General features: G+C 38.5%; 8 protein-coding genes across 9 annotated transcripts; 4 read left to right on the forward strand and 4 right to left on the reverse strand.

Moving 5' to 3' along the window:
* Positions 1 to 320: 320 nt before the first annotated feature.
* Positions 321 to 2454, reverse strand: LOC111604113 (inorganic pyrophosphatase). Its single transcript, XM_023322020.2, has 6 exons — positions 2211 to 2454; positions 1650 to 1768; positions 1154 to 1549; positions 929 to 1083; positions 762 to 871; positions 321 to 418 (listed from the first exon to the last, which is right to left on the reverse strand). The coding sequence occupies exons 1-6, from the start codon at positions 2425 to 2427 to the stop codon at positions 387 to 389; spliced, it is 1029 nt and encodes a 342-aa protein (XP_023177788.1). The 5' UTR covers positions 2428 to 2454; the 3' UTR covers positions 321 to 386.
* A 78-nt stretch (positions 2455 to 2532) lies between these two features.
* LOC111604112 (E3 ubiquitin-protein ligase ZNF598) lies at positions 2533 to 6354 on the forward strand. The gene is made up of 7 exons (XM_023322019.2): positions 2533 to 3243; positions 3311 to 3456; positions 3514 to 3825; positions 3897 to 4151; positions 4222 to 5542; positions 5599 to 5796; positions 5873 to 6354. The coding sequence occupies exons 1-7, from the start codon at positions 2974 to 2976 to the stop codon at positions 6092 to 6094; spliced, it is 2724 nt and encodes a 907-aa protein (XP_023177787.2). The 5' UTR covers positions 2533 to 2973; the 3' UTR covers positions 6095 to 6354.
* Positions 6355 to 6844: 490 nt separating this feature from the next.
* LOC111604082 (unconventional prefoldin RPB5 interactor-like protein) lies at positions 6845 to 9548 on the forward strand. The gene is made up of 4 exons (XM_023321966.2): positions 6845 to 6923; positions 6979 to 7277; positions 7334 to 8690; positions 8743 to 9548. The coding sequence occupies exons 1-4, from the start codon at positions 6894 to 6896 to the stop codon at positions 9112 to 9114; spliced, it is 2058 nt and encodes a 685-aa protein (XP_023177734.1). The 5' UTR covers positions 6845 to 6893; the 3' UTR covers positions 9115 to 9548.
* A 90-nt stretch (positions 9549 to 9638) lies between these two features.
* LOC111604081 (RNA polymerase II subunit A C-terminal domain phosphatase) lies at positions 9639 to 13002 on the reverse strand. The gene is made up of 7 exons (XM_023321965.2): positions 12586 to 13002; positions 12332 to 12425; positions 11806 to 12242; positions 11563 to 11744; positions 10295 to 11506; positions 10014 to 10229; positions 9639 to 9958 (listed from the first exon to the last, which is right to left on the reverse strand). Exons 1-7 carry the CDS (start codon positions 12933 to 12935, stop codon positions 9822 to 9824), a joined length of 2628 nt encoding a protein of 875 aa, XP_023177733.2. The 5' UTR covers positions 12936 to 13002; the 3' UTR covers positions 9639 to 9821.
* A 167-nt stretch (positions 13003 to 13169) lies between these two features.
* On the forward strand, positions 13170 to 15724 carry LOC111604083 (peptidylprolyl isomerase domain and WD repeat-containing protein 1). Of its 2 annotated transcripts, none has more exons than XM_023321968.2 (9): positions 13170 to 13350; positions 13413 to 13800; positions 13855 to 14087; positions 14157 to 14370; positions 14427 to 14729; positions 14788 to 14906; positions 15061 to 15181; positions 15247 to 15466; positions 15558 to 15724. In XM_023321968.2, exons 1-9 carry the CDS (start codon positions 13182 to 13184, stop codon positions 15702 to 15704), a joined length of 1914 nt encoding a protein of 637 aa, XP_023177736.2. In that variant the 5' UTR covers positions 13170 to 13181; the 3' UTR covers positions 15705 to 15724. The 2 variants fall into 2 exon arrangements, with proteins under 2 accessions (XP_023177736.2, XP_030081392.1); XM_030225532.1 differs by lacking the exon at positions 13170 to 13350 and adding an exon at positions 14990 to 14995 and having other exon boundaries at positions 13417 to 13800.
* A 149-nt stretch (positions 15725 to 15873) lies between these two features.
* On the forward strand, positions 15874 to 19287 carry LOC111604111 (steroidogenic acute regulatory protein-like). Its single transcript, XM_023322018.2, has 12 exons — positions 15874 to 16025; positions 16484 to 16652; positions 16768 to 16916; positions 16986 to 17144; positions 17205 to 17258; positions 17323 to 17455; positions 17519 to 17652; positions 17842 to 17994; positions 18056 to 18160; positions 18321 to 18925; positions 18987 to 19110; positions 19174 to 19287. The coding sequence occupies exons 2-12, from the start codon at positions 16553 to 16555 to the stop codon at positions 19252 to 19254; spliced, it is 1797 nt and encodes a 598-aa protein (XP_023177786.2). The 5' UTR covers positions 15874 to 16025; positions 16484 to 16552; the 3' UTR covers positions 19255 to 19287.
* Positions 19288 to 19524: 237 nt separating this feature from the next.
* Positions 19525 to 20267, reverse strand: LOC111604096 (neuropeptide SIFamide). The gene is made up of 2 exons (XM_023321993.2): positions 19874 to 20267; positions 19525 to 19791 (listed from the first exon to the last, which is right to left on the reverse strand). Exons 1-2 carry the CDS (start codon positions 20007 to 20009, stop codon positions 19703 to 19705), a joined length of 225 nt encoding a protein of 74 aa, XP_023177761.1. The 5' UTR covers positions 20010 to 20267; the 3' UTR covers positions 19525 to 19702.
* A 154-nt stretch (positions 20268 to 20421) lies between these two features.
* LOC111604094 (myosin heavy chain, muscle) lies at positions 20422 to 22093 on the reverse strand. The gene is made up of 2 exons (XM_023321991.2): positions 21233 to 22093; positions 20422 to 21168 (listed from the first exon to the last, which is right to left on the reverse strand). Exons 1-2 carry the CDS (start codon positions 22006 to 22008, stop codon positions 20562 to 20564), a joined length of 1383 nt encoding a protein of 460 aa, XP_023177759.2. The 5' UTR covers positions 22009 to 22093; the 3' UTR covers positions 20422 to 20561.
* Between the last annotated feature and the right edge of the window lie 3129 nt (positions 22094 to 25222).

Here is a 25222-nt window from a genome sequence, read left to right on the forward strand (position 1 = left end):
TATATATTTTGTAAATTTTTGTCTATCATTTAAGTAATTTAATTTAATTTGTTATGTTTAATTTCGCGAAGAAAATGAATTCATGAAAAATCCACACACACACAACCCCATACTCACACATACACATATACCATACAGCATATTTCGATATTACATTATATGTAACCCTGATTAATTTAAACTTGTTTGGATCTAGTCGTAAAATATAAATAAAAAACAACTGTATATTTCAAGTGGAGAGAGTATCCAAAGTTTTGCATTCATTTCGATATATTTTTGGGTGTGCTTTTATTCAACATATACATAAATATATTTATTCATTTGTGAGTTTTTCCAATATCTAAGTTTTACATCGTTTCGATCATATTTTTTGATAATTCTGCAATTTACTTGAGATGTATAAAATGCCAAGTGTCGACTGTAAAACAAGAGAGAAAATCGAAGATTGAAAAGTTTTCTATAACTCGTATATACAAGATATATATAAAGTTTATTAAATATATACAACTAACATTTAACAATAAGTAGAGCAAAAGCAAAAGCCAATTACAAAAGTAGTTATCTAGGGCAATAATATTTACAAACATCACATCTCATTCAAGTCAGTGCAGTATTTTGTTTGGAGGTATATTTTTGGTATTTTTGTGGTATTTGATTAGTGAAGCATGCAGTATATTTGGAATTGTATATCCAATTTGTGTGCGGGGAAGGTTTGTCTTTTGGCGGGAATTAAAGCTTAGCGCGGACATAGAAAACCTTACCTGTATCCGGTATATCCTCGACTTCACCACCATCGGGAGCCTCACTCAGAATCTTAATAGATTCATCTTTGCCAATGACAAATTCGGAATTACGATTGGTAATGTTTTGACTGCAAATATATAAACATTAGTGTGTGCTTTATAGATGTTTGTATATATAGACAAACCAGGCGATATCGTTTGTGCCCACATTGGACTGATTGATCAGCGTTTGCCAGAATTTGTGTGTCTCTGCAATGATAGTGGTGGCAAAGTCCGCGTTCTTTGCATCACCATTGAATGCAAATACATTCTCTGGCTTGCCATCGGGTATTTTGTAGATCTAAACAAATTTTACAGTTATAACATTACTATAAAATCGATGTATAGGGATATATATGTGTGTAAGTTACCTTAAACCACTCAACGGTGGCGCGCAACAAACCCGGAAAATATTGATCTACATCGGATACATCGTTGAGCTTGGAAGCCAATGGATCATTCACATCGATTGCAATGATCTTCCAATCGGTTTCGCCCTCATCGATAAGGGCAATGGCGCCGAGGACCTTAACTTGCATCACTTCGCCGCGTTTGGCCACACGATATCCGATTTCGATAACATCGATGGGATCATTGTCACCCTTGCAGCCAGTGGAGGGTTCAATGTGGTTGGGGTTTTCCCAGGTCTGCGGCAGAGCGCCGTAGTTCCAAATGTAACCCTTATGTGGAAAACAATTAGCTACAAAACGCAGTTTACCCTTCTTAATGTCCTGCTTAATGGGATTCAAAGGCGTTTTCAAGCTAATCTGCAGTATAAATAAAACAACACGCAATTAAGGGGCTTATAAAATTGCTGATAATTATGAATAGATGATTTATCGATAAATAACAGTTAAGACATCCTACCTCCATTTTGGCGTTCGTCCAACGTGGCACCTCCACGACCATGTTGTAGATGGTCTTGTCATCGTTGGCATATAACGGAATATCGTGCATTGGCGAAATGACATTGCCGCAGTTATTTTCTGTGAATGAAAGAGCAGATCAGATATAAAATCAACAATTGAGGAAAGAGAGCAGAGAAATCGCTAGAAATGTAATTAATAACGCAACACGCAAACGTTTGATTAAATTAAATAGAAAAGAAACAGGCGTAGACCATTGATAAGTGATTAAGTGTCTGAACTATATTTATTTTTTGACTAGAGTTAAGATATCGTATATCCGTTTCTAATCAAAGGAAATAATACAAAGTTTCAAGTCCATAGTTCGTTGCTTGATTCACCTTGTTCAGTGTCACAGCCGGTTACTTGAGTTTACTGATAAAGCAACGTTTATGTTGCGACAACTTGTTGCATAATTTAGTTTATTTCAATAGTTTTGATGCATATTTTATTCGTTTATTTCATTTAATTACACTTCCGCAAGAAACAAGATTTTGTATTGCATTTTATTTTAAATACTTACTGAAATAAAGGCTATAGTTCGGCGAGTTTACGGCTCCTTTGGCAACTGTTTCAAACAAAGGCATGTTTTCAGATTTTTTTCGTAAGCTTTGGCTTTGAATAAATCTATAAGTGATGCAAAACTGTTTTGCTGACGCTGCACAAGTCGGTTGAAACAAACGCCTACCAAGTACACGTGAGAAAGCAATATACGAACTCCTTGTAATTTTGGTGAACATTCTGCTCGGGTAGTGTTGCCAGACTGGCCATACATAAATACCAAACTAAATACTAGCAATTGCAGACAACAAATTGGATAAAGCTATACTAAAGACTCTGTACAATATGTCACACATATATTTTTGGAAAAATTACATCTAAACAACACATTTTTAATTCTGCTTCATATTTTTTATTTTAATTTTTTGTACCAACAGTATTCTTTGTATTTCGCCATAAACTGACCATATAAATACCACACAAAAAAGAATCGATTATGTTGGCAACCGAATCGAATAATACTAGTTGTATCGTACTCCACGCTGACAAAAATTTAGAGAAATTGTAAATCGTCGCATCAATTTGTGGAATAATAATTCTTGGAACCCCAGACGACAGTTAGATGCTTAAAGTCCTTTAAGCAGAAGTTTTAAACGCAAGAAAATTACTAAAATCATATTCTCAAATACACACACTTTACAGTGATAGAAAAAATATACTTGCTGCAGGTGTTTTTTCTTTCGTTCGTTTGGCAACAAGTAGAATTATCCCCCCAAATTATTGCCATGCAAAATTCAAGATCGAGAGGCTCCTATAAGCCGCATCGTCGGCCAGCTGTTGGACAAACAACTAATGTCAAGTCAAGCGAATCGAAAACGGAATCTCTTAACAATCAGTCTGGAAATGATGATAACGCGTGTGTCGTTTGCTTTAAGAATGTTGAAATCTATTCGATTGGCGACTGCGATCATCCCGTTTGCTATGAATGCTCCACGCGTATGAGAGTCCTTTGCCAGCAAAACGAATGTCCCATCTGTCGACATGTGCTGAACAAGGTAATGCATCCATAGAAATGTCTATATACTATGAATGACTTCACTATATAACACTTTTTCTAATTAGGTTCTGTTTACGTTGGAAAAGCTGCCTTATCGCGAACTTGAAGCTAGCAATCGCTCCGATTTCTATAGCAAAAAATATCGCATTGGTTTCTGCACTGCGGATATACAGCAGAAATTCTATAAGCTTCTAGATCACCCATGCTCGCAGTAAGTTTATTAGTCACAATTACTGTATAAATTTATCTTTAAAATGTCATTAAATAGGTGTAATGTGCAACCGTATCGCACCTTTGAGGCTCTACGTAATCATGTGCTACGCGAGCATCATATGTATTTCTGCGATTTGTGCGTGAAGAATTTGAAGATTTTTACGTTCGAGAGACGTTGCTATACGCAGTCTGAGTTGACGACACACAATACCAAAGGAGATCCGGATAATACATCGCATCGTGGCCATCCTTTGTGCGAATATTGCAACGAACGTTACGTGGACCGAGATGAGCTTTTCAGGCATTTGCGAAGATATCATTACTTTTGTCATTTCTGCGATGCCGATGGCTGCAACGATTTCTACAAGTACGTAAACATGTTACCTATTAATATCTGCGCGTAATTCTAATACACACACATTACCTTGTCTAATGCAGCGTTTATGCTGATCTGGCTGATCATTTTCGTAAGGAACATTTTCTTTGCGAGGAAGGAAAATGCGCCACAGAGGAGTTCACGGGCGCCTTTCGTAATGAGATTGAATATAAAGCTCACGTAGCGAGTGTGCATGGCAAAACTCTGAACAAGCAACAGGCCAAGCAGACGCGTACCTTACAGCTGGAGATTACACTAGGACCACGTAACCGTGGTCGCGGCCCCAATGAACAAGGCATTACAAATATGAGATCGCGGTGCGTATGCTCCAATTATTCCACTTTCACTTGTAAATAAACATCAATAATTACGTATATATTTTTATAGCAACGAGGAGCATCTGGACTATTTGGATGAGTTGCCGTCGAGTAGTGCACAGCGGAACCATCCTGTAACCATTGATGCTGGGAACGAAGAAGAGTTTCCTATGCTTGCCGGCATTACGCCGGGACCGAATGTCTCTCTGGTGAGAGCGCCGCCACCATCGATGCGCAATTTGAGCGGTACCTCGGGCTTGGCGCGGACAAAAGAAAACTTTCCAGCTCTGGGAGGGGCCGCTGGGGGAAGCATATCGAATGTTTATAATACCAGCTATGCTAGTGCACGAGCTTCAGCTCAACCTGCTGCAGCAAACTTCAAGAAGTCTTCTAACGCAGGCACTGCCACTGGTGCTGGTGGAACTGTAGTGCGTGCCAATGCACCCGCTAATGGAATGCTGTTGCATGTCTCAAATCGACCTGCATCCAATGTTAGTGGCAAGAAGTCAACAGCACCTGAAATGGACTTTCCCGCCTTGCCCATGGGTAAGGGCAAAAAGATGGCACGTAATCTGGAAGAAGATATGTTGCCCAGCGGCTCAGTCATGCCCATGAACAATGTGGCTGCAAAGCATCGTACTCTGGTCGACGACTATGTTTCCGTAGCACATCCGAGCACCTATCAAAAGATACAAATGGTACAAAAAGAAGAACTAGAGGCTAAAGCACGACAAGAGGCGCTTAAGAAAAGTGCTCCTAAACTAACTGCAGCCGAGTTTCCAACTCTCGCGCCAACCAGCATCAAAGTGGCAACAACATCTAAGCTCAGTAGTGGGTCAACAAGCTCTCTTAACTGGACCAAGCCAATGTCAGACAAGAAGCAAAAGGATTTGGATAATCGCAAGAGCAAAGTAGCGCCAGCGCCCATATTACCAACGCCAAAAGGTGGCAGCACGACCAGTTTGAATAACAATAAGGCAAACAACATTAACAAACAGGAGTCGAAACAACAGCCTGAGAACAACAAGAAGGAAAAGAAGCCCAAAGAGAAAAAGAACAATCAAGAGAGTCAACCAAAAGTGAACAATAAGCAAAAGGAAAAGAACAACAATACAACTAACAATAATAATAATAATAACAATAACAGCGATAAGCAGCAGCAGCAGCTGCTAAATTCAAATGGCAATTTATCAGGGACATTGCGTGCACCACCTGGACTTGGCGCACAACCCATTAAGCCACCACCCGGCTTTATGTCAAATGTAACTGTCAACTCGGTTGCCAAGCTAGCCAACAATTTGACTTTTACCACTTCTTTGGGCGAAAATTATAGTATTGTGCCTAGTGCTAATAGCTATATTGATCCACCCGATACAGCAAATCGTAATCAGGTAAGCAGAACCTAAATTCGATGTATATGCTTGTAGTAAATTATCGTTGTTTTCAGAACTTAGTGGACCAACTGCGTGAGGTACTGAAAACACCCGAGGCCTTTAATGAATTCCGCTTGCTCTCGTCCAGCTTTCGTGATGGCACCTGTTCAGCTCGAGCCTACTACGAGCATTGCCAATACGCCATGATGGATAAGTTTCAAAGCCTCTATCCGGAGCTCTTAGTAATGCTGCCCGATATTGGCAAACAGCAGGTTTTTAAACAGTTTTTACAACAATGAAATCGAATCTCTGCTATTAATACGGATCCGTTTTTTTTGTTTATTTTAGGAATTGTATTTGGTGCACAAACAATATGTGAACAGCATGACGGCCACCCAGAGTAAATTATTGCCTGAGTTGGAAGTATGCAGCAATTGCAAACAAATCGTTTTGCCCAACGATTTCGCCAGTCATCAAAAAGCGCATGAACTGACAAAGAATTTCCCTATAATGGATAATGGTTCGAATGATTTGCTAAAAGCGGGAGCTAAGAATGCACAACGTAAATAAAAGCTAGATCCATATGGTTTCAGCAGCCACGTTAGCAGCAACAACAATAACAACGAAGAATTGGAGACAAAAGAAAAGCTTTAGCTATGTATATTTTGTATGTATGTAATTAATATTTTGATTTTGAAACACGTGCGCATACAAGACTAGAAAGAAAAAAATTTTGAATCAATGCCAATGTACACACATATACAGAAAAACTCTTATGTGAACTTATCTTAACTATATATAAATGTGTAAAATTATGCCGTTGAATGTAACGTTGAAAACGTTTCATGATTTTTGTAGTACACATCCAACTGCGCCCTATTCGAAAAGTGTGCGGTGTGCGTTTTTTTTAATTTTTAACAGAGTGAGCTTGTATAAAGTAAATTAAAACAACTGAATAAAGTGCAAAACAATCAAATTGCGATTCCATTTGTTTCTATTGATTATTTCTAATTGGTAATTAATACTTCGTTCAAATAAATAAAATAAATATGAAAAAGTCAATTAGTATATTTGTTGGCCATATCTTATCTGGTCTGATTTCTTTATTGATTCTATTTTATTGGACTATATCTTAAACATATTTGTTTTAGTTAAAGCTCTGGAACAGTGGCAACGTTTTCTCTTATCTCTTGGAAACTAAATTGGGTCAGGTAATCAAAGCTCTAAAGATACCGCCAAATATTTGAAATATTTAATTTCGCAAGTTAGTATTATAAAAGTACGGTCACACTGTATTTGCTAGAAATTTATATGCTATCGGTATTAGTTAAACTAGCGAATTATCGATAAGTTTCGGGCATAAACAACGATGGAACGGCGGGAGGATGTGCTAAGACAAGTAACAAAGATAATTTAAATATTTTCGACAATACCATGTACATAATATTTTTCAGGCACTCGATAAGAATGCATATGAAACGGAACGTTGGCAAGCCTACAAAGCCGACAATGAAATTGCCATTCAGAACTTGAGTATGTTCGCCAAAAATCTTTCCGTCGAGGTTATGGTGCCAATTGGGAAAAAGGCTTTGATGCCGGGTGAATTGATACATACAAATGAACTGCTCGTCGGTCACTACCAAGGCTACTTTTCCGCTTGCTCAGCCCACAAGGCGCAGGAGATATGTCAGTATCGATTAAGCGTGGCCAACGAGCATCTGAAGAAACTTCAAGTGGAGGCGGATCTGTGGCAGTAAAAGCAGTATATATTTGCTAATTGTTTAATATTCTAATATATATGTTTTGCAGCAACAATTTGGAAACACCTGTACTGGAAGGTGCTGTGCCAAACTCTGATGAAATTGAAATAGTGGAGGAATACAATGAAACAGAGCACAACAATTGGCTCAAGGAACACAAAGAGCGCGTGCGCAAGGAAAAGCTAGAGGAACGCGCCCAACGCGAACAGCAGAAGACAGTTGCAGATGCGCACAATGATGTATTCCAAAAGCTAGAGGAACGTGAACTTCTAGAGGAACTGGGCATAGATCCAGATAATTTCAATGAACAAACGCTCAGGGAATTACTTCCAAAAGATCCAGAAATTGATAAAACTGACTGTGATAAAGACAATGCAACAACTAAGACGGATACGGAGATATTTGACATGCTGGCCAAGCTGGAAGCTCAAGAGGCCAATGAAGCAGAAAATGTCGATGAAGAAATTGAACAAAATATGCAAAGCACGAATGAAATGGTACGCAATCTAATGAGTGGCCAAATGCAGGTAACGCCTGCAAAGCAACGTTTGAGTGGAACCAAAAACACTTCAGAAGAAGAAGAGGAAGATGATGATAATGATAATGATGATCAGCTGGAAGAAGTGAAATTAATAAGACAAGAAATGCAGCTGTTGCCCAATGAGGAGCGAGAAGAGTTTTTACATTCGCAATTAGAAATTATTAAAGCTAAAATGCGCAAAATACAGAGAGTCTCCTTTATCAGTGATGAATTAACACACTTAATGAATGTTGTTGTCTGCCTGGAAGATGATTTGCAGGAAATGCTGTTCGAGCAAACGGAAACAGCGAGCACAGATGAACTTTCGGATGAATCCGTTTCCACGCTCGACAATAAAAAGCGACGCATCTCCTTTGCGAAAGTCGATGAACAACTGATTTTCAAAAAGAAAGATCCTGTTGCTGATTTGTTAAACAATGACAAACAACGACAGCAACGAGAAGTTATTAAACTAGATGCTGCTTTAGTGCAGCCAGTGCGATCAGTGGAACCAAAAATTGACTCTGCAAAACTTTCAAATTCACAAATTATGCAAAAAGTCGAAGAGAACTTGGAGTTTGTGCAAGAGAATCAAAGTGTTCGAGATTTTGATTTGGTAAATCAGATACTAGAGTCAACTACGGGCAGAATTAATACCCTACATATAAGCTTTCATCATTCCGAAGCGCTCCCAGCTGCTGTAAATGAATCTGATAATATTTCAACGCCAGGCAACCCGGCCCAATTGTATGACCTCTATAAAAGACAGCAGGAAAAGAACTCCTTTCCAATTTATGTCAACGGCTATGAGGGCGAGGAGGAGCTAAAGGTGCCTATCATCAAGGAGGAGGAGCGTGCAGCTGCCTATGATGATCCACGCAAGCAGGTGAGTAGCTGGATTAATTTATTAACTTTACTTAAACGTTTTTAATTTCCAGTTCAACAAGCCATTGGCAGAGTCCGCCATTACGGAAGTCACATCAGGCGACATGGAAACGAAATCTATATTGCGCAACAAGTCGGCTGTGGAACGTGAAGTGCGTGCTGCAACTGAGCAGCCCAAACAAATTCCAGAGCCAACAAACAGCAACAAATCCAAAAAGAATAAGAATCGAAAGGGAAAAAGGGAAAGAACCATCGATGATGATCTGCGGGACATGAGTGCCTATCAGAAGGTCATGCAGGATCTGGTTGAGAAGGAGCCAACGATGACGCCCGAGCCATTGCCCAAAGGCAAATTTATAGATGCACATACGCCCAAAAAGCGAATTAGCCGCTTCAAAGAGCAACGCTCCATTAATAAAACATAGTTTTATAAATGTGGGTGAGATATGTACATTTATTTATTTTGTGTGAATAAACAAAACGATATTATGAACTTATGTACAATCAAATATTTGTTTATGCTGTATTACACACACTCACTCACACACACACATGCATGTATGCATACATACGATTTGTTATTAAATTAAACTCTATTTACTAAATCCGTTTCAACGGAATTTATTTTTAAAACATTTACATTTTTGTTGCAATTACTTACAATGAGATATTATTTCGATTTTACAATTTAAATCAGCGCTTCATACATATACTTGATTATATATATGTGTGTGTGAATAATTATAATTAAATGTGTGTGTATTTAAACGTAGAAACATATTAACTACTAATACATACAGTACGCAAATCTGTTTCTTATGTAGAATCTCCTTAAAATTTCGTTCTCTCTCTCTCTAAATATTGTAATTCGCTGATTATTGCTTTGCTTGGCGGTTCCTAAGTAAACCAAAGCCAAGATTAATTTAATTACGTTATTTGTTTAGTTTTTTTTTGTTTTGTTTAGTTTTTTTTTTTTTGAAGAGTAGGTACATTTGAAATGTCAAAAGTGCATTGAACATTGTTATCGCCAGCTACTTCCAAGTCTTCCAAGTGCTATTTGCTGCACTCGACTTTTGATTTCGAGTGCATTGCATTTCGTTTTCTGTTCCATGTCCAGCTCGCATTGATATAGCTAATCTTCTAGTCCCAGAAACTCACGCTCCAATGCAGCGCCCATCATATTCCATTCACCATCGTCACCATCATCCTCCTGATTGTTTTCGCTATTTGAATCGGAGCCCATTTCTAAATCTGATGGCAGCTCTTCGCCTGCAAATTAACTGATTAATATATAATTTATAATTAGAGAATATGTTATGCATACCACGTCGAAATTTAGCACTTGGCATTTCGTCATCATCTTCTTCCTCCTTTTCCTCGTCTTCATGCTCGTCGTTGGAGGAATTCTTATCGAAATCAGCAACTCCGCTCGCCGCACCCATCATCACATCCTCGGTGCGCGTAAAGAAATCATGGGCACGGTTTGAACTTTCATCCTCGCGCTTACGCTTCAGCAACTTTTTGTCCATGGGCGGATTTTCTATTAAAAACAAATCTCATATAATAAGCGAAAATTAAGTTTTAATTTAGTTCCTAGCTACTTACCAAAGTTTACAGGGCCCTCGTCGCTGGAGGAGTCCGACTCGAAGAATGTCTCGTAGTCTTTGTTCATGGACTCGATGTCCGCATTGGTGAACACCAACAGCGGATTAAGTGTTTCACGGAAATTGCCGCCTTGTTCCTGTTGCATGCTGCTCGACGGCGATATCTCGGATCTCTCACTGTAATTCACTACGTGTTCGGGACTGTGGCAATGAGCCGGCGGTTGTCGTCCTTTGTTCCGTACCTTGCGATCGAGCGGAAAGAGACGCTCATCAACATGCTCCCAGCGTTCGGCACAGGCCCACAACCAATTGGCATTGACTACCTTGATGTTCGCCTCTTTCTTGGCCGCATTCACTTTATAAGTTCCTGCATTGACGGCCACCAGATGCGTTATGTCCTTGTTAATGTTTGACTGGACCTCGGCTCCTAAGCTTTTAGCTATAAAATAAGCACGCGATTGCTCCAGCTTCATCTGGGTCGGCACTAACCCGGAAAAGACTAGATTTTGACCACGTAGCACCTCACAACGAATTTTCGGTACAATGATCTTCAGATCGGGTATCTCTGTTGTCTCATCATATATCGCATAAAACCGCTTATGTATATTCCTTAATATGACCTCCAAATACAGTAAATAATCATCGGGATCTTCAATTTCAATTTGTTTCTGGCCATCATTTGAAATTTTCATCTGCGATGTTGTGGCCACCTCATCTGTATTAACTTTAGCTGCCTCATCGTCAGCTTCCGACACTTGCTTATCATCACCGCTTGTTGATGATGCAATGCTTTCGTCATCTTCTTTCTTGGGCGGCAGCTTTTCAGTTTTTGAGCTCTCCATGGGCACTTCATCAATAACAACAATTTCATCACTATCGCTACCTTGTTTGCCACTGCTCTGAGCTTCTGTTTCTGGCAAGCCGGATGAGTTGTCATCTACATTCAGAGGTTCTTCGACCGTCGTAGTAGGTTTGCCATTCAATTTTTCACAGCTTTTATTTACACAGGTGTCTTTAGTTTCTATCGCATCTTTTGTCTCGCTTCCCAACTCGAATATGTCTACTGAGGACTCCTCATTGCCCTCCTCATCCTTGCTTGTGCTGGACACTGTGTTGTCACCCTTGTCTTTCGAATCTTCCGCTTCTAATTCCGACTCTTTATCCGTCGCCTTATTTTGCGCTTCAGTTTTCTTTTCAGCAATTTTATCAATTTCTAGAAATAAGATAAAGTTTTAAGTTAAGTTTATTACTGCTGTTAAAGCTGCGTACCCTTAAAGTCGACGCCCTCGCCATCTAGCTCGTGCTTGGATAAGCCAGGCGGCGCATTTATATCGCCCGTATGTTGAAAGAAATGGTAGGGTTTAACTTGTATCAAATTGGATGCCATATTCCAAACATCCTCACGATCATCTATAATGCATACCATGGAATCGCCATTGGGAAACAGTGCTCTACGAAATAAAAGACAACCGGATTAAGAAAAGTAAGATAAATATAGCGAAATTACATTACTTTAGATTATCTGTTTTGCTTGTAGCATTGAAGCACTCATCACGCGACAAGATACGATGGGAGAAGAATTTTCCATCGGGATCAAGCAGTTGGGCTATCATATGCGCATAGTTACGTGCACCAAATGTGCAAATGTGCAACTCATATAGCTGTGACATCCTCTCCAGGAAGTCCGCTGTGCCCGGTCGAAGACGCGTGTGATACCACGGCGATTGTGGACCGTACAATTGAAAGTGATAGATGCCCTTTATATTATCCGGCACTGAGTCGTTAGTTGTGTGTATGACTGTTTGATCGAGATCCACTAGAAGCACCAGCTTCCGATCGGTGAGCAGGCGTCGTGTGTCATCATGCCCAAGCTTTTGGGCTAGTTTCTGGGTTACTTTCAAATCGGGCATGGTGTGCACCATAGGTACCGAGGCCTCAGATGTTTGACCCTATAAAATGTATATATATTTATTAACAATTATTACTTAAATTTACTATTCCTCCATGTAAATATTTGTATTTCTTGTAAGATACTTACATTATCGTTCTGCCTTAAGTCTGCGCCGCAGTCTGCGCACATATCCTTAATAACGGTTGTGTGTATGCATTCGGATAACTCCAAAAGCGCATCTCTAAAAACATATCAAGCAAATAAACAAGTTTACATTTTATGTATACGCGCATGTGTATTGCCATTGTGATGTATGGTGCAATCAGTGCATTCCACCCACTGTCGCCCGCCTTCATGCACGTAAGAAGAAGATTTTGATAGGAGAAGGGGGGAAAACTCACCCTTTTATCACTATTTCGCCTTCTTTGCGAAGCCGCTTTTTGACCACTCCAGCACGATTTGATTTGTATTTGAAAAACATCGTATCGTCCTTTTTAATGGGCTTGCCATCATCACCGAGTTGTTGGTATAAAAACAGGATTTGTGCCGCCGAAACATTTTGCCCTTCGCGTACGCGCCATTTATTGATTCGTATGCGTGTCTCAGTCGCAGCGAGCGCTGCGTTTACAATGATACGATTAACACTTCCGCCGCTGCCGCCGCCGCCACCGCCACCATCGTCCACGTCCCTTGTTGGCTTCGACGCAATCGGGACGACATGCGTCTTAACCTCTATGCTGGTCTTCTGCATACTTTATTTACAATTTGTGTATATATACAGATTTTAGTTTTGTTTAAATCTGTGGCTTGTTATGTTTTCAATTTGTGTGAATTGCGACAGCGCAAATTTGACATTCCCATTAAAGACGGACAGCTGATTTTTGTATACGCTTGGTTTCGATATATCGAATAGGTTCGATAACATTTAGATGTTCCGACTAATGAGCTGCACGTTTTGTTTGTTTGGGTTTGTTTATACGTACGCAATTGATAGAAAATGAGCGCGGAAAATGAAAAAGAAAACCTAAAACGTAGCGCAACGGAAGATGCTCCAGAAGCAGAGCGAGAGGCTACCCAGGAAGCAGACGAAGAAGGCGAGGATGATGCCTGGATTGGACCGATGCCATCCGAACAAAGCATCGCGGTGCCGGCCAAAAAAAAGAAAGGTAAACAAATTAAAATTCAACATTAACTTTATGTAAATTAAGTTTATGTTCTTATATAATAGTATTGCCCTATGAACATATATATTTGGAGAATTTGCCAAATGCAGAAAGCTATGAGCGCAGCTATATGCATCGAGATGTGATTACACATTTGGTGAGCACCAAAACTGAATTTGTGATCACCGCCAGCTTGGATGGACACATTAAATTTTGGAAGAAAATGGATTTGGGCATTGATTTTGTTAAGCATTTTCGAAGTCACTTGGTGCCGATTAAAACGCTAACTGCCAATAGCAGCGGTACTTTACTTTGTTCGGCGGCTGTCGATCAAACAGCAAAGGTCTTCGATGTAATTAATTTTGATATGATCAATATAATTAGGTTGGGTTATACGCCGCTATGCAGCGAGTGGATTAACTCTCCAGGAGATGCAGTGCAAGGATTGGCCATGTAAGCTGACTACCTAAATGCTTGTAAGTAATAACCCATATATTTTTTATTTAGCACCGATTCGGAAAGCAACTGCATCCACATTTATGATGGTCAGAGCGGAGGTGAAGCTTTGCGCACCTTGGATAAATTGCATTCAGCTCCAGTTGTTGCCATGTGCTTCAATTTGGCAATGGAAACGGTCATCTCTGTGGATCGTAATGGCATATTGGAGTATTGGCAGAACTCTCGGCATGATTACAAGTTTCCTCAACGTTTGGTTAGCTTTGACTCGAAATTGGACACAAGTAACAATTTAATAAACTAATTATATAAATATTATATTATACAGTTATTAAATTGCACTCATTTTGCAGGCCTCTTCGAGTTTGCCAAGAACAAGACGCAAGTAACTGGTTTGGCAGCTTCGCCGGATGGTAAACGTTTTGCTGCCATTTCTACGGATCGAAAAGTTCGTGTCTTTCAATTTAATACGGGGAAACTTTTGCGGGTCTTTGATGAGGCTTTAACCACATACACACAAATGCAACAGACGCCACATGCGTTGCCCAATATGGAATTTGGCCGAAGGCACGTTGTCACTTTTTTCATGATTCAATTTTAAGCTAAACCCTTGTCCCTTGCAGAATGGCTGCGGAACGTGACTTAGAGAAAACTGCACAGAATACGACTTTGAATATACTCTTTGATAGCACGGGACATTTTCTGCTCTATCCTACAATGTTGGGTATTAAAGTGATCAATGTTGCCACAAATCGTTGTGTCACAATTTTGGGTAAAACGGACAATATACGGCCTTTGCAAGTAGCTCTCTTTCAAGGTCGAATCAAGCGGCAAAAGGCAGCAATTACACTTGAACAGGAGGCCAGCGAAAATCCAGCGTTACAAAATTTGCTCAATGATCCAACGGCGTTTTGTACAGCATACAAGTAGGAATACTTAATTGTAGACGAGGCTAAAACATATTTAAAATATTTTTGTTTGTAGAAAGAATCGCTTTTATTTGTATAGCAGACGTCTGCCTTCTGATTTACAAGATGTCGATCGTGACATATTCAACGAGAAGCCTTCGAAGGAAGACATCATTGCCGTGCCAGAAGCTCAAGGTAAATGCTTAGATTTAATTAATTTTAATTTTAATAAATACTAACAAATTGTGTATTGTCCTTTACACGCTAACATTCTTTAGACGAAGGTGTTTATACATACATATATATGATCTTTCTTTATACATTATAAATTTTGTAAATGGTTTTTTAGTTATACAACGCATCTATGAGAATGTAGTATTGCATACCACTAAAGGCGATATACATATGAAATTGTTCTTCAAGGAGGTGCCAAAAACGGTGGAGAATTTTTGTGTACATGCAAAAAATGGGCAAGTTCTTTTTAACTTATCTAAAAAAAAGCTGAAGCCTTTTTTAATTTTCTGTCTTAATATAGCTACTACAATGGACATATTTTTCATCGTGTGATCAAAGGTTTTATGGTTCAAACTGGAGATCCCACAGGTACGGGTACGGGTGGAAAATCCATTTGGGGACACGATTTCAAGGATGAATTTGTTCAGAGCTTAAAGCACGATCGTCCATACACTGTTAGTATGGCGAATGCAGGCCCAAATACAAATGGCAGTCAATTCTTCATAACTGTGCTGCCTACAGTAAGTAATCATATATATATATATATAAATAAATTTATATATATATATAAGTTTACCTAATCTAATATATATTTTTTTAATATTTCTTAAGCCTTGGCTGGACAATAAGCATACAGTTTTTGGTCGTGTGTTTCGTGGCATGGAAGTGGTGCTCAATATATGCAATGCCAAGGCAAATCCCAAAACCGATAAGCCATACGATGACATTAAAATAATTTCAATTCATTTAAGTAATTAAGCAAAAAAATATTAGCAAAAATAAAGTCTTATTTGTATTTAAAACTTAAATTTTAAATTGGGCGCGTTTAGGTGCGCCACCTTCTGGCAAATAATAGAACTGCATATTTATGTATTTTTAATACAATTGTTGGTAATTCAGCGTTATTTGCAACACAGCCACACTGAACAGCTGTTTATAAAGTTTCACTGTAGACTCTCATTCACTGCCAGAGTAAAATCTAAACAAATTGTTAATTAAGAGTTAAATGGTGCTTGCCTCTTGGTAGTTTGCATTATATTGCATTACCAACAGTAAGTGCGTGTGCTTAGTGGAATTAAGGTAAATATGCGTTGAGGTATCTGCCAGCTATTTTGAATGCGTACGATGCGGGTGTATAAGTTGGAAAAAACTTTTGCTTATAAAAAGGTAGTCAGAAAAACAAAGAAAAAGTAAACTGATATTGAAGCTTATCAAAAATGTATATGCACAATCAGTATGCTCTACATTCATTGCTCAATTTGTGTCAAACGGTGCAGAAAATAAATGCATGCATAAGTAAGTGTAAGTGTGCGTATGTGTGTGTGTGTGTGCTTATCAGCATAAACATTGATTTAGCGGAACAATACGTCGAGGAAACTCTTCATAGCGAAATTATATATTAGTCATAACGAAAGCCGAATGTACATATAAATTTTAGCTGTGGGGCAACAGTCTTATCAATCGGCCAACTGGGTATAATTAGCTGATAATATAAAAAATTGCTATAAACAACAATTGTTAATTATGTTGTATTATAGTCGATACGCAGTTTGTTGTCTAAAAATGAGCTAAGACTTTGCAAAAGGCCATTAATCAGGAGCCCAACCATGTCCAACAATGATTCCGATGATGTACGCAGCACCGCACAGCTACTGCTCACAAATGCGAGACACAGTGGTGTTTCCTATCATATGCCTTACGATATGTGTGAGTATTCCAATTAGATTAGTGTTATCAATGTACCCCCATATACTGTATATAAATACTAAAATATATTAAATTGGTAATTTCATATTAAATATTTTATGTTTGATTTTTGCAGCCAGGCCGCATGCCATTAATTTATTTACGGAAGAGTTCTTAGGCGGTTATTCGCAGGATGGACGCATGTCGGTGGTGCGGAGATTCTTTTGCCTTTTTGTTACATTCGATTTACTGTTTGTATCGCTACTCTGGCTCATTTGCATAGTTGTAAGTCTTATTCTCTGTTTCTTCTATTGAAAATACATATATGCTAATTGCTTTCATTTTTTATTTCAGATCGGCGGCGATAATATATTCCAGGCCTTTCAGAAACAAGTTATGCACTATACCATATATACGTCGCTCTTTGATGTTGTTGCCACAGCGCTTTGCCGTTTCATCGTCTTAATTTTCTTTTATGCATTGTTGTATATAAACCACTGGTCCATCATTGCAGTAAGCCCAATTCGTCATCTAATTTTGAACGCTCTTTAAGTATTTAGCAATTTCTTGCAGCTTTCTACCAGTGCCTCATGTGTGTTTCTCATCACAAAAGTGTTTTTCTATGATGTAAGTTTAATTAATATATATATATATATATATATATAAATATATATATATTCTCAATTTGCAGTGGGTGCACTCCAAGCAACAAGTATTCGATGTCATACTCATTATAACATCCTTTATTCTGGCCTGGGGCGAGGCTTGGTTTCTAGACTGCCGTGTTATACCACAGGAACGGCATGCTCGTCGATATTTTGCTGGTAGCTTGGATACTCTTTCTTCTTTAATGTTAATTTATTTACAAATATTCTTTCAATTTGCAGCCGCAAGTACAACTGAGCGCTCAGCATTGACGCAGCCAACGATCTTGACTGAACGTGAGCGCCCATCGCAGAGTGTCACTGATTTTTATTCACCCTTGGATACTGCTCATCACTCGGACGAGGAGGATGAACAGGTCAGCTAAGTATTTATGCATGCGCATAGCTAACGATATTGAATAAAACAATTGATTGGCATCTATAAAAGAAGCTGCCAGCTACGATGCTTTAGGCATTTTAAGAATACCACAATGTTGTTGGTAGATATTGTTAAATAGATATTTGGAGTAAAACCTCATATATATTTTTCTATTCTTGCTTTATAGGATGATGAGTACAATCAAATGGGCTTAGATTGCCTGCGCAAAGCTTTTGAGCTTATAGAGTCCACAGATTGGAAGATGGAAAAGGTAACGCCAAAGGGCGATACAATCTACAGCACACAGCGCGATAAAATTGGCAAGATTTATAAATTAACGGTACGTAGTTTTTGCTTATTTAAATTTATAGTTTTTTAATTTTAGAAGATATGTGTTTCAGGCACGTCTGAAGTATCCAGCCAAGGTGCTAATGGAGGAGCTCTTCTATCGTATCGAGGATGTGCCCAAATGGAATCCAACTTTATTAGAGTCCAGAATTGTGCGGGTAAGTAATAAAGTCTTAATATTGGCAAAATATAGTTAATGTATTTTTTAAAAAATGTTAAATAAATAGTTTTTGAAAACATGGTATTCGAAAATAACAGACTTAAGACTTAAGCAATTAGTATATTAATTAAAATTTTCGAATTTTTGTGTTCTATTAGAAAATCAATTCGTATACCGATATTACGTATCAAGTTTCTGTTGGCGGTGGTGGTGGCATGGTCAAGAGTCGCGATTTTGTCAATTTGCGCTCGTGTCGCTTAATTTACAATGGCAAAATCTGTGATGATGATGAGGCGGCTAAGCTAAGCAGCGAGGAAGAGGATGATAATTCTCTGAACCGATCCTGTGAGGGCAGCGTTGCTACATTATCGGACAGCGAATCACAGACACCACAATTTGGAAGCGTTGCCAGTAGCTATCGCAATAAATTTATTGGCCAGAGTTCGTTGCCGTCAGCAGAGGTGGCAGCAACAACTGCGACACCTAAAGCACCTGCCACTCCGGTGACACCCTACGACACATTGAGTAAGAGTCTGGGTGCGAAGAGTTTGGGTGCTGCGCTAACTTTTCCCGTGGAGCCACCGCCATTGGACGATGAATTTGAGGATGCCAAAGATCAGCCAGACAACACACCATCCGCTGTGAATATGCCGTCAATATTGCCACCAGATGCTGCGGTGGGCAAGACCAACAATAAGGTGTGGATGAGTGCGGCAATAAGTGTTGAATATCCGGCTATAGCTGCCACAACCAAGTATACAAGGTGAGCGCGGCTACTTTTAAAAGAAAATCCATTTAATAATGCTCTAATAAATATTAAACAGAGGCGAGAACATTGTGTCGGGCTTTGCATTTCGAGAAATCATTGGCAAAAAGGATAGCTGCATATTGGAATGGGTGCTCTGCCTGGATCTCAAGGGTTATATACCACGCTATGTTCTGGATGCAGTGAGTGTTTATATAGATAGCATATCTATACAAATGTTAAGATTGTAATTGTATTTTTAATAGGCACTTACCTCATCAATGGTGGACTATATGAAATACCTGCGCAAGCATATAAACGAGTTGCGACAACGTCGACGTCGTTGATTCGTTGATTCACCTGTTTCAGCTCTGTTGTACATAGACTAAGACGATAAAGTGATATATCGTATATATATATATATATATATATATATATATATATATATTTACATATATATAAATAATCTAGCCTTGCAGCATATTCAAATTGTATTCGACATAAACACTAATTATATTCTAATTGTATCTCATGTTGTAGTTAAGCTATTGAACAGTAAAATCAACAAAGTGAAGTGCATTGATCATAAGTTTATTGAGTATGTATGTATGCTATATTTATATATGTGTTAGATATTGTAAGTTATGTGTATGGACGACTTAACTAATACATTTTATACAATGCTTTTTACGTGTAATTGATTTCATATTTGTATGTTTAGTCGCTACTTGTGATTTGACAGCTGCAGTATAATTTAGTTTTAGTGTGCTTTAAGATCAGTCTCAGGGCTTGCTCCTATTTGCTATCGTTCTGTGGAAACCAGCTTTGACACGCCTCCATGGCCACCTCGCAAACGGCGTTCATTGCCTTCGCATTGTCATAATCTAAGCAGTATAGTATAAAGATAGTAATTGAGATTTGTATACGGTGTATGTGGTATTTGGTGTATGGCATTTGAAGACTCACCCAAAGCATTGCGTTTGCCAAAGATGCTGCCATTGAATGGTGGCTTCCTGTAGGCTGCCTCGCTGCCGTGCAACAGAATCGCCGCCACAATGATGGTGACCAATAGCAAAGTGAGTGTACATCTAAGTGCGGCCATTGTATAATCTTTTAGTGGCGTGACTACTGCTACTGCTGCTGCTGCTGCTGTTGCTGTTTGCTGTCGTTGACTGTTGAAGTCGAAGTGTGATTTGTGTCTGCCAGGATAAGCGCTTTTATATGCTACGCCGCGTGCAACCCCAGGAGCAGCAGCAGCAGCCGGGCTATCTGCGCCTGCCTGCCTAATTGAGTTATTCTCGCGTTAATTGAAAGCAAAATGACTTGAGGGAATATGAGGTTTCTTACTTTCTGCCTAGCATACAATTCAATTGGTAGACTATATATATAGTCTATATTAATTTAAGCACAAGCAATTCAAATATGCAACAGCAGCCCGTCTTTTGCTCTCTCTCCCTCTGCACTTCATTCGAATTATACAATGGAATTATATGGACTATTTATATTTATTGATGTAGCACAGGCAATTCGAATATGCACCAGTTCCGAAAATATATAAAATTCAATTGAGTAGCAATTTCTCTCTTTCATACATTCACCTATACCCCCGAGTCGCACACAAACATACAAACACACACACACACACACACACACACTAAAATACCGTTTTGGTGCCCGTATTCCATTCGAGCACCTTGTTAAACTCCTTCTCGCCAAATCCAATTGCCACCGCCTGCTCCACACAGTTAGTCTGACGCTTCAGATTGTCGATCATAAAGAGCTGCTTCTTATAGGCATTGAGTAGGTCTGCACGCTGGCGTTTTAGAGATTTAATCCGATTGTCTCTCACTTTCAGTTCCTTTCGATTGTAGTCGAGATCCTCGCGCTGCTGTGCCGCTTGCTGGTTAAGCCTCTGACGCGTGGATTCAGCCTCCTCGTTGGCGCGCATTAGACGGCTCTCCAGATTGGTATTCGTTTGCTTCAGTATTTTGGTGTCGCGTCGCAAAATTTCCAGCTCGTGTTGCTGATTGTTGTATTCTGATTGGCACTCCTTCTGACGTCGGCCCGCCTCCTCCGTTTGCGATTCCAAGCGATGCAGCTGTTCGGACAGCTTGGAATTGGTGCTCATGGCCTGATCTCTTTGCATTTCAGCTTTGTGCAATGCTTCGAGCGTTTGCTCCAGCTGCTTCTTCTGATCGGCTATATCCTGTGTGAGCTGACCATGATCCTCCTCCAAAATGGCGACTTTGGCCTTGAGAAATCTAAGAGAAAATATTTATTAATCATTTATTTCGGATATTACTAATCCATTAGTAATTTGCTCACTTGATGAAGTTGTCTTGGGTCAGCTGTTTCTTGGATTGCCCGCTGATTACTGTTGTGCTCTCTCGTGACTGCTGCACCAGCTCCAGCTCCACCTGCTGCTGCTGCTGCAGCTGCGGCTGCAACTGTTGCGGCTGTTCCTGCTGTTGCGCCTCTTGCAGCTCAATTCCACCGCCATTGTGCAGCAGCAGATCCAATGATGGACTCGGCTTAAAGTTCGGATTGCGGTATTTCACAAACGTTGCCGTCTTGTGTGTGGCACGGCGAGTGAACGTGCCTTCGATACGTCCAGCAGCAAGAGCAGCAGAAGCCGAGTTGTTTGTTGTTGCCGCTGCCGTTGTTGTTGCTAATGCTGCGGCAGCATTTGTTGTTACTACTGCTGTGCCATATTTACCGTTTGATCTGGCTGAGCGCCATTCAGACGTCTTAGTCTTAGTCAATTGTGGCGTTATAGCTGCTGTTTGCTTGCTCCTGGGCGTTGTCACCAGCATCGATGGTGGCGTTGGCGTTGCTGGTGCGCTTTTATTGGGTGACTTAGTGCCTTTGGATCTGTGGCCACGTCCCGCAGTTTGCCGATGGCTGATTGCTCCATCTGCATTCGCAGTTCCGCAAAAATTCTTCTTGAGCAATGTGCTGGGGCCCTTCTGCTTGAGGTAGGTACAGTAGCGGGATTGACCGACGAACTGGCTACCGTTGTCAATGGGATGATTTAATGCCATCAGATTTAGTTCTTGATTGATATGAAAGAGTTCCTTTTCGCGCGACAATAACTCGGCCATATTGCCGATGAATATTATTTTGCTATTGCCTTCTTTTTTACCCAATTTTATGATTATTTGGATCCAACGTTTAAGCTTAAACAGCTTCCGATCTGATGAAATGTTTTTTCAACAAGAAATTTTTACTAATAATTAACTAATTGGCACGCTGACTCCGTTCGGAGCTAGCCCTTTTTTATTTTGAGCCAAAACTCCAACGCTGCTTTGATTTTTTGACACCAACTACGAAAATAAATAACTGATAAACACTTGTGTCGAGTGTAACCAGGTAACATGGCTGGCTACCTGTACAGGTGAACATATCATTGCTGGTTGCTGGTAGTTGGTGGTTGGTGATTCTTTTTGTTATATTTTCCCTAACTATTACGACTGTTGCTATTGTTATTGCCCCATCTCTCACTCACTGCGCCCCCTCGCTCTCTATCTCGCTCACCTATCTTAAGGCCAACGACTTGTGAATTTATTTACCTGTCAGCTTGGCTTTATGAACTTGACTCAATCCGCGTGGGTGTTCCCGTTTCCATTGGTTGCCAAAAAAATACATATTTAACACTTTTGCGTAGGTTTCTTGTATTGGCTATGCAAATCTGCTGCTCTTTAGAATTTTGTGATGTAATTGTAAATTGATTTGTTGCCAAGGCAGCTGAAAAGCCATCACACCCACTTGACTGTCGTTGATTCAGCCTATTATACTCTTCAAGCTACGCACACACTATATTTGACTCAACTGGGGTATATTGCGTGCAGAGAGGTATGAGATGACAGCTTGACATATATATTTATAGATTCTGCAATTGGATAAGTACTCAAGCTATACTCAACTATATAGTTCACAACTAATGTACTCTTTGTATTACTATATGTTGTAAATGGCTATACGAAAACAGCAGAGAAATTATACAACATATGTATATAGCTTCATATTCAGGTTGAGTTGAGTAATCTGTATAGGTCTTTGTCTGTCTGTCTGAATTACTATTCAAAATGAGTAAAAATGCATTTTTATGCTCAACAAATTAAAGAACATATAAATATATATATGTGGGTGTATATCTATATATATATAAATGCAACTATATAGACTACTACTGATCAGCATGATCATGTAGTATAATATAGTTGCGTACATTTGTCTATCTTTTCAACAGCAGCAAGGAAAACATATATATGATGTATATATATGTAGCACATATATTCCTGATCAGTATGACAAGTTGTATGTGGAGCTACCGTTGTCGGCTGCTCTTTCGTTCTGCTTCTAACATAATGCAAAAAAAAACTCATTCTTACAGTGAGTGTAAATTCTCACTCAAAAAGGGCTCAGGAGCTCTGCTCGCATTGCCTTTTGAGTGACTTTTGGGTATAAAAGGGCGCAGCAGCTGCGTGGGCGATCAGTCAAGTTCCTGACCTGGACTGGGTCAGTCGCAGTGCAGTTCAGTGCTAGTGGTGAATAAATTTAAGGTTTTTTTTGTTAAATAGTTTAAGTTTAAACAATTTGTATTTGTTTTAGAAATATTGTATTTGTTTATATAAATATATTTAAGATTATTCTGTTTTATAACGTTTTTGTATATTTAAGTTGTTCCTGTTTTTGACATTGTCTATTTCTTTAGTAAATATTTAAATGTTTATGTTTAATAATTATTAATGTACATAAATATTGTCGAACAAATATTCTTAAGATGTATGAATAATTGTTTAGAAGTTAAAAATATATAATGTTTATTATTTAAGTTACTTTTAATTACTATTAATAAACAGTAATTGTTAATAATGGTCATCATAATGTTGATGAGTGTTAATGATCATTTAGAATAATGATAATTAATGTACATGGTCATTAGCAATATGATTTTTTTTTTCATTTATATTTATTTTTAAATATTTTTACATTCTAATTTTCATAATGATAATAAAGCCCTGTTCTCTTTAAAATAATAATTACTTGTTTTATTAAAATATATATTGTATAAACAATATTTGATAGCTATTTAAGAGTTAATTACGTACTTTTTACGTAACTCTACTTACGGACTTTTCTCTAAGTTGTCATTATTATAACATATTTAAATATTTAGAAAAATATATACATATATATATATATATTAAAATAAAATATATATTAAATATATATAAGGAAATAAATATATAGATATATGTTAGATATTTGAAGACAAAATATAGAAATATACATACAACAAATGTTTGCTAAATAATCTGTTTATGTATTACAAAATTTTGATTGTTTCTGACAATAATAATATTTATATTAAATATTTTATATTAATATTTATATTTATTAATATTTATAACTATTTTAAATGCCCTACATATATATTCTATGTATCGAAATTAGAGTTGTTTTATATAACTTGAGCAACATCGAGATCATTGCCTTATTTTCCATTTTATATTTTCCACTTCATTATATTTAATATTTTCGTTTGGGGTTCGCCATTTTAAATGCTTTTGCCAAATTTCTTTTCAAGCCACTTTAAATTTTATAATTCTTAGAAATCAAAAAGTCTGTCGCTCTATGGTCATCAGAGAAATTAAAAATAACATATAATAATTATATATTATGACAAATTTGACAGCTCGAAAATGTGTTTCAATTCTTGAAAAAATCTGTCGTGTCGCAGGCTCACGTAGAGATCTAAAAATTCCGGCACGTCTCTCGGACGAACTTTTGACATTGAACAGCCGAAGATAAAGAAGAAGCAGCACGCATGATAATCATAAATATTGGTATAACTAAAAATATAAATAGAAACGTACAAGTTAATGGGAAACGTCAACAATTGAACCCGACCAAGGCCAGCAGAGCCGAGTCAGTCTGAAGCTGAAAAGGTAAATGAAAAAGGTTCTGCTCTTTACTACCTGAAAAATGTAAATGCAAGTCCAAGATTTATGAGGCTTAAACAAAACACAGTCTGTAGTTAGCTTATACAAATATGTATAGGCCACATATACGTACGTATATATTTGTATATATAGCTCGTAAGTATTTGCCGTATATGCCGTCATCAAGGCATTCTGTTGACTGCCCACACAATCATTCTATTTGCTCAGCTCTCCAGTGGAAGCCAAGTCTAAGAAATCGGAAAAAGTAAAAACTGAGATCTTAGCAACTCTCCGAGTGCAGCTTAGTTAGTTGCGTTGGCCGAGCATGACGTGATTCGGGAATACTTGAAGGCCCAACACGCTGGAAGCT

The sequence above is a fragment of the Drosophila hydei genome, unplaced genomic scaffold (genome assembly GCF_003285905.1).
Source record: "Drosophila hydei strain 15085-1641.00,03,60 unplaced genomic scaffold, DhydRS2 tig00008134-arrow-pilon, whole genome shotgun sequence".
Lineage (NCBI taxonomy): Eukaryota > Metazoa > Arthropoda > Insecta > Diptera > Drosophilidae > Drosophila > Drosophila hydei.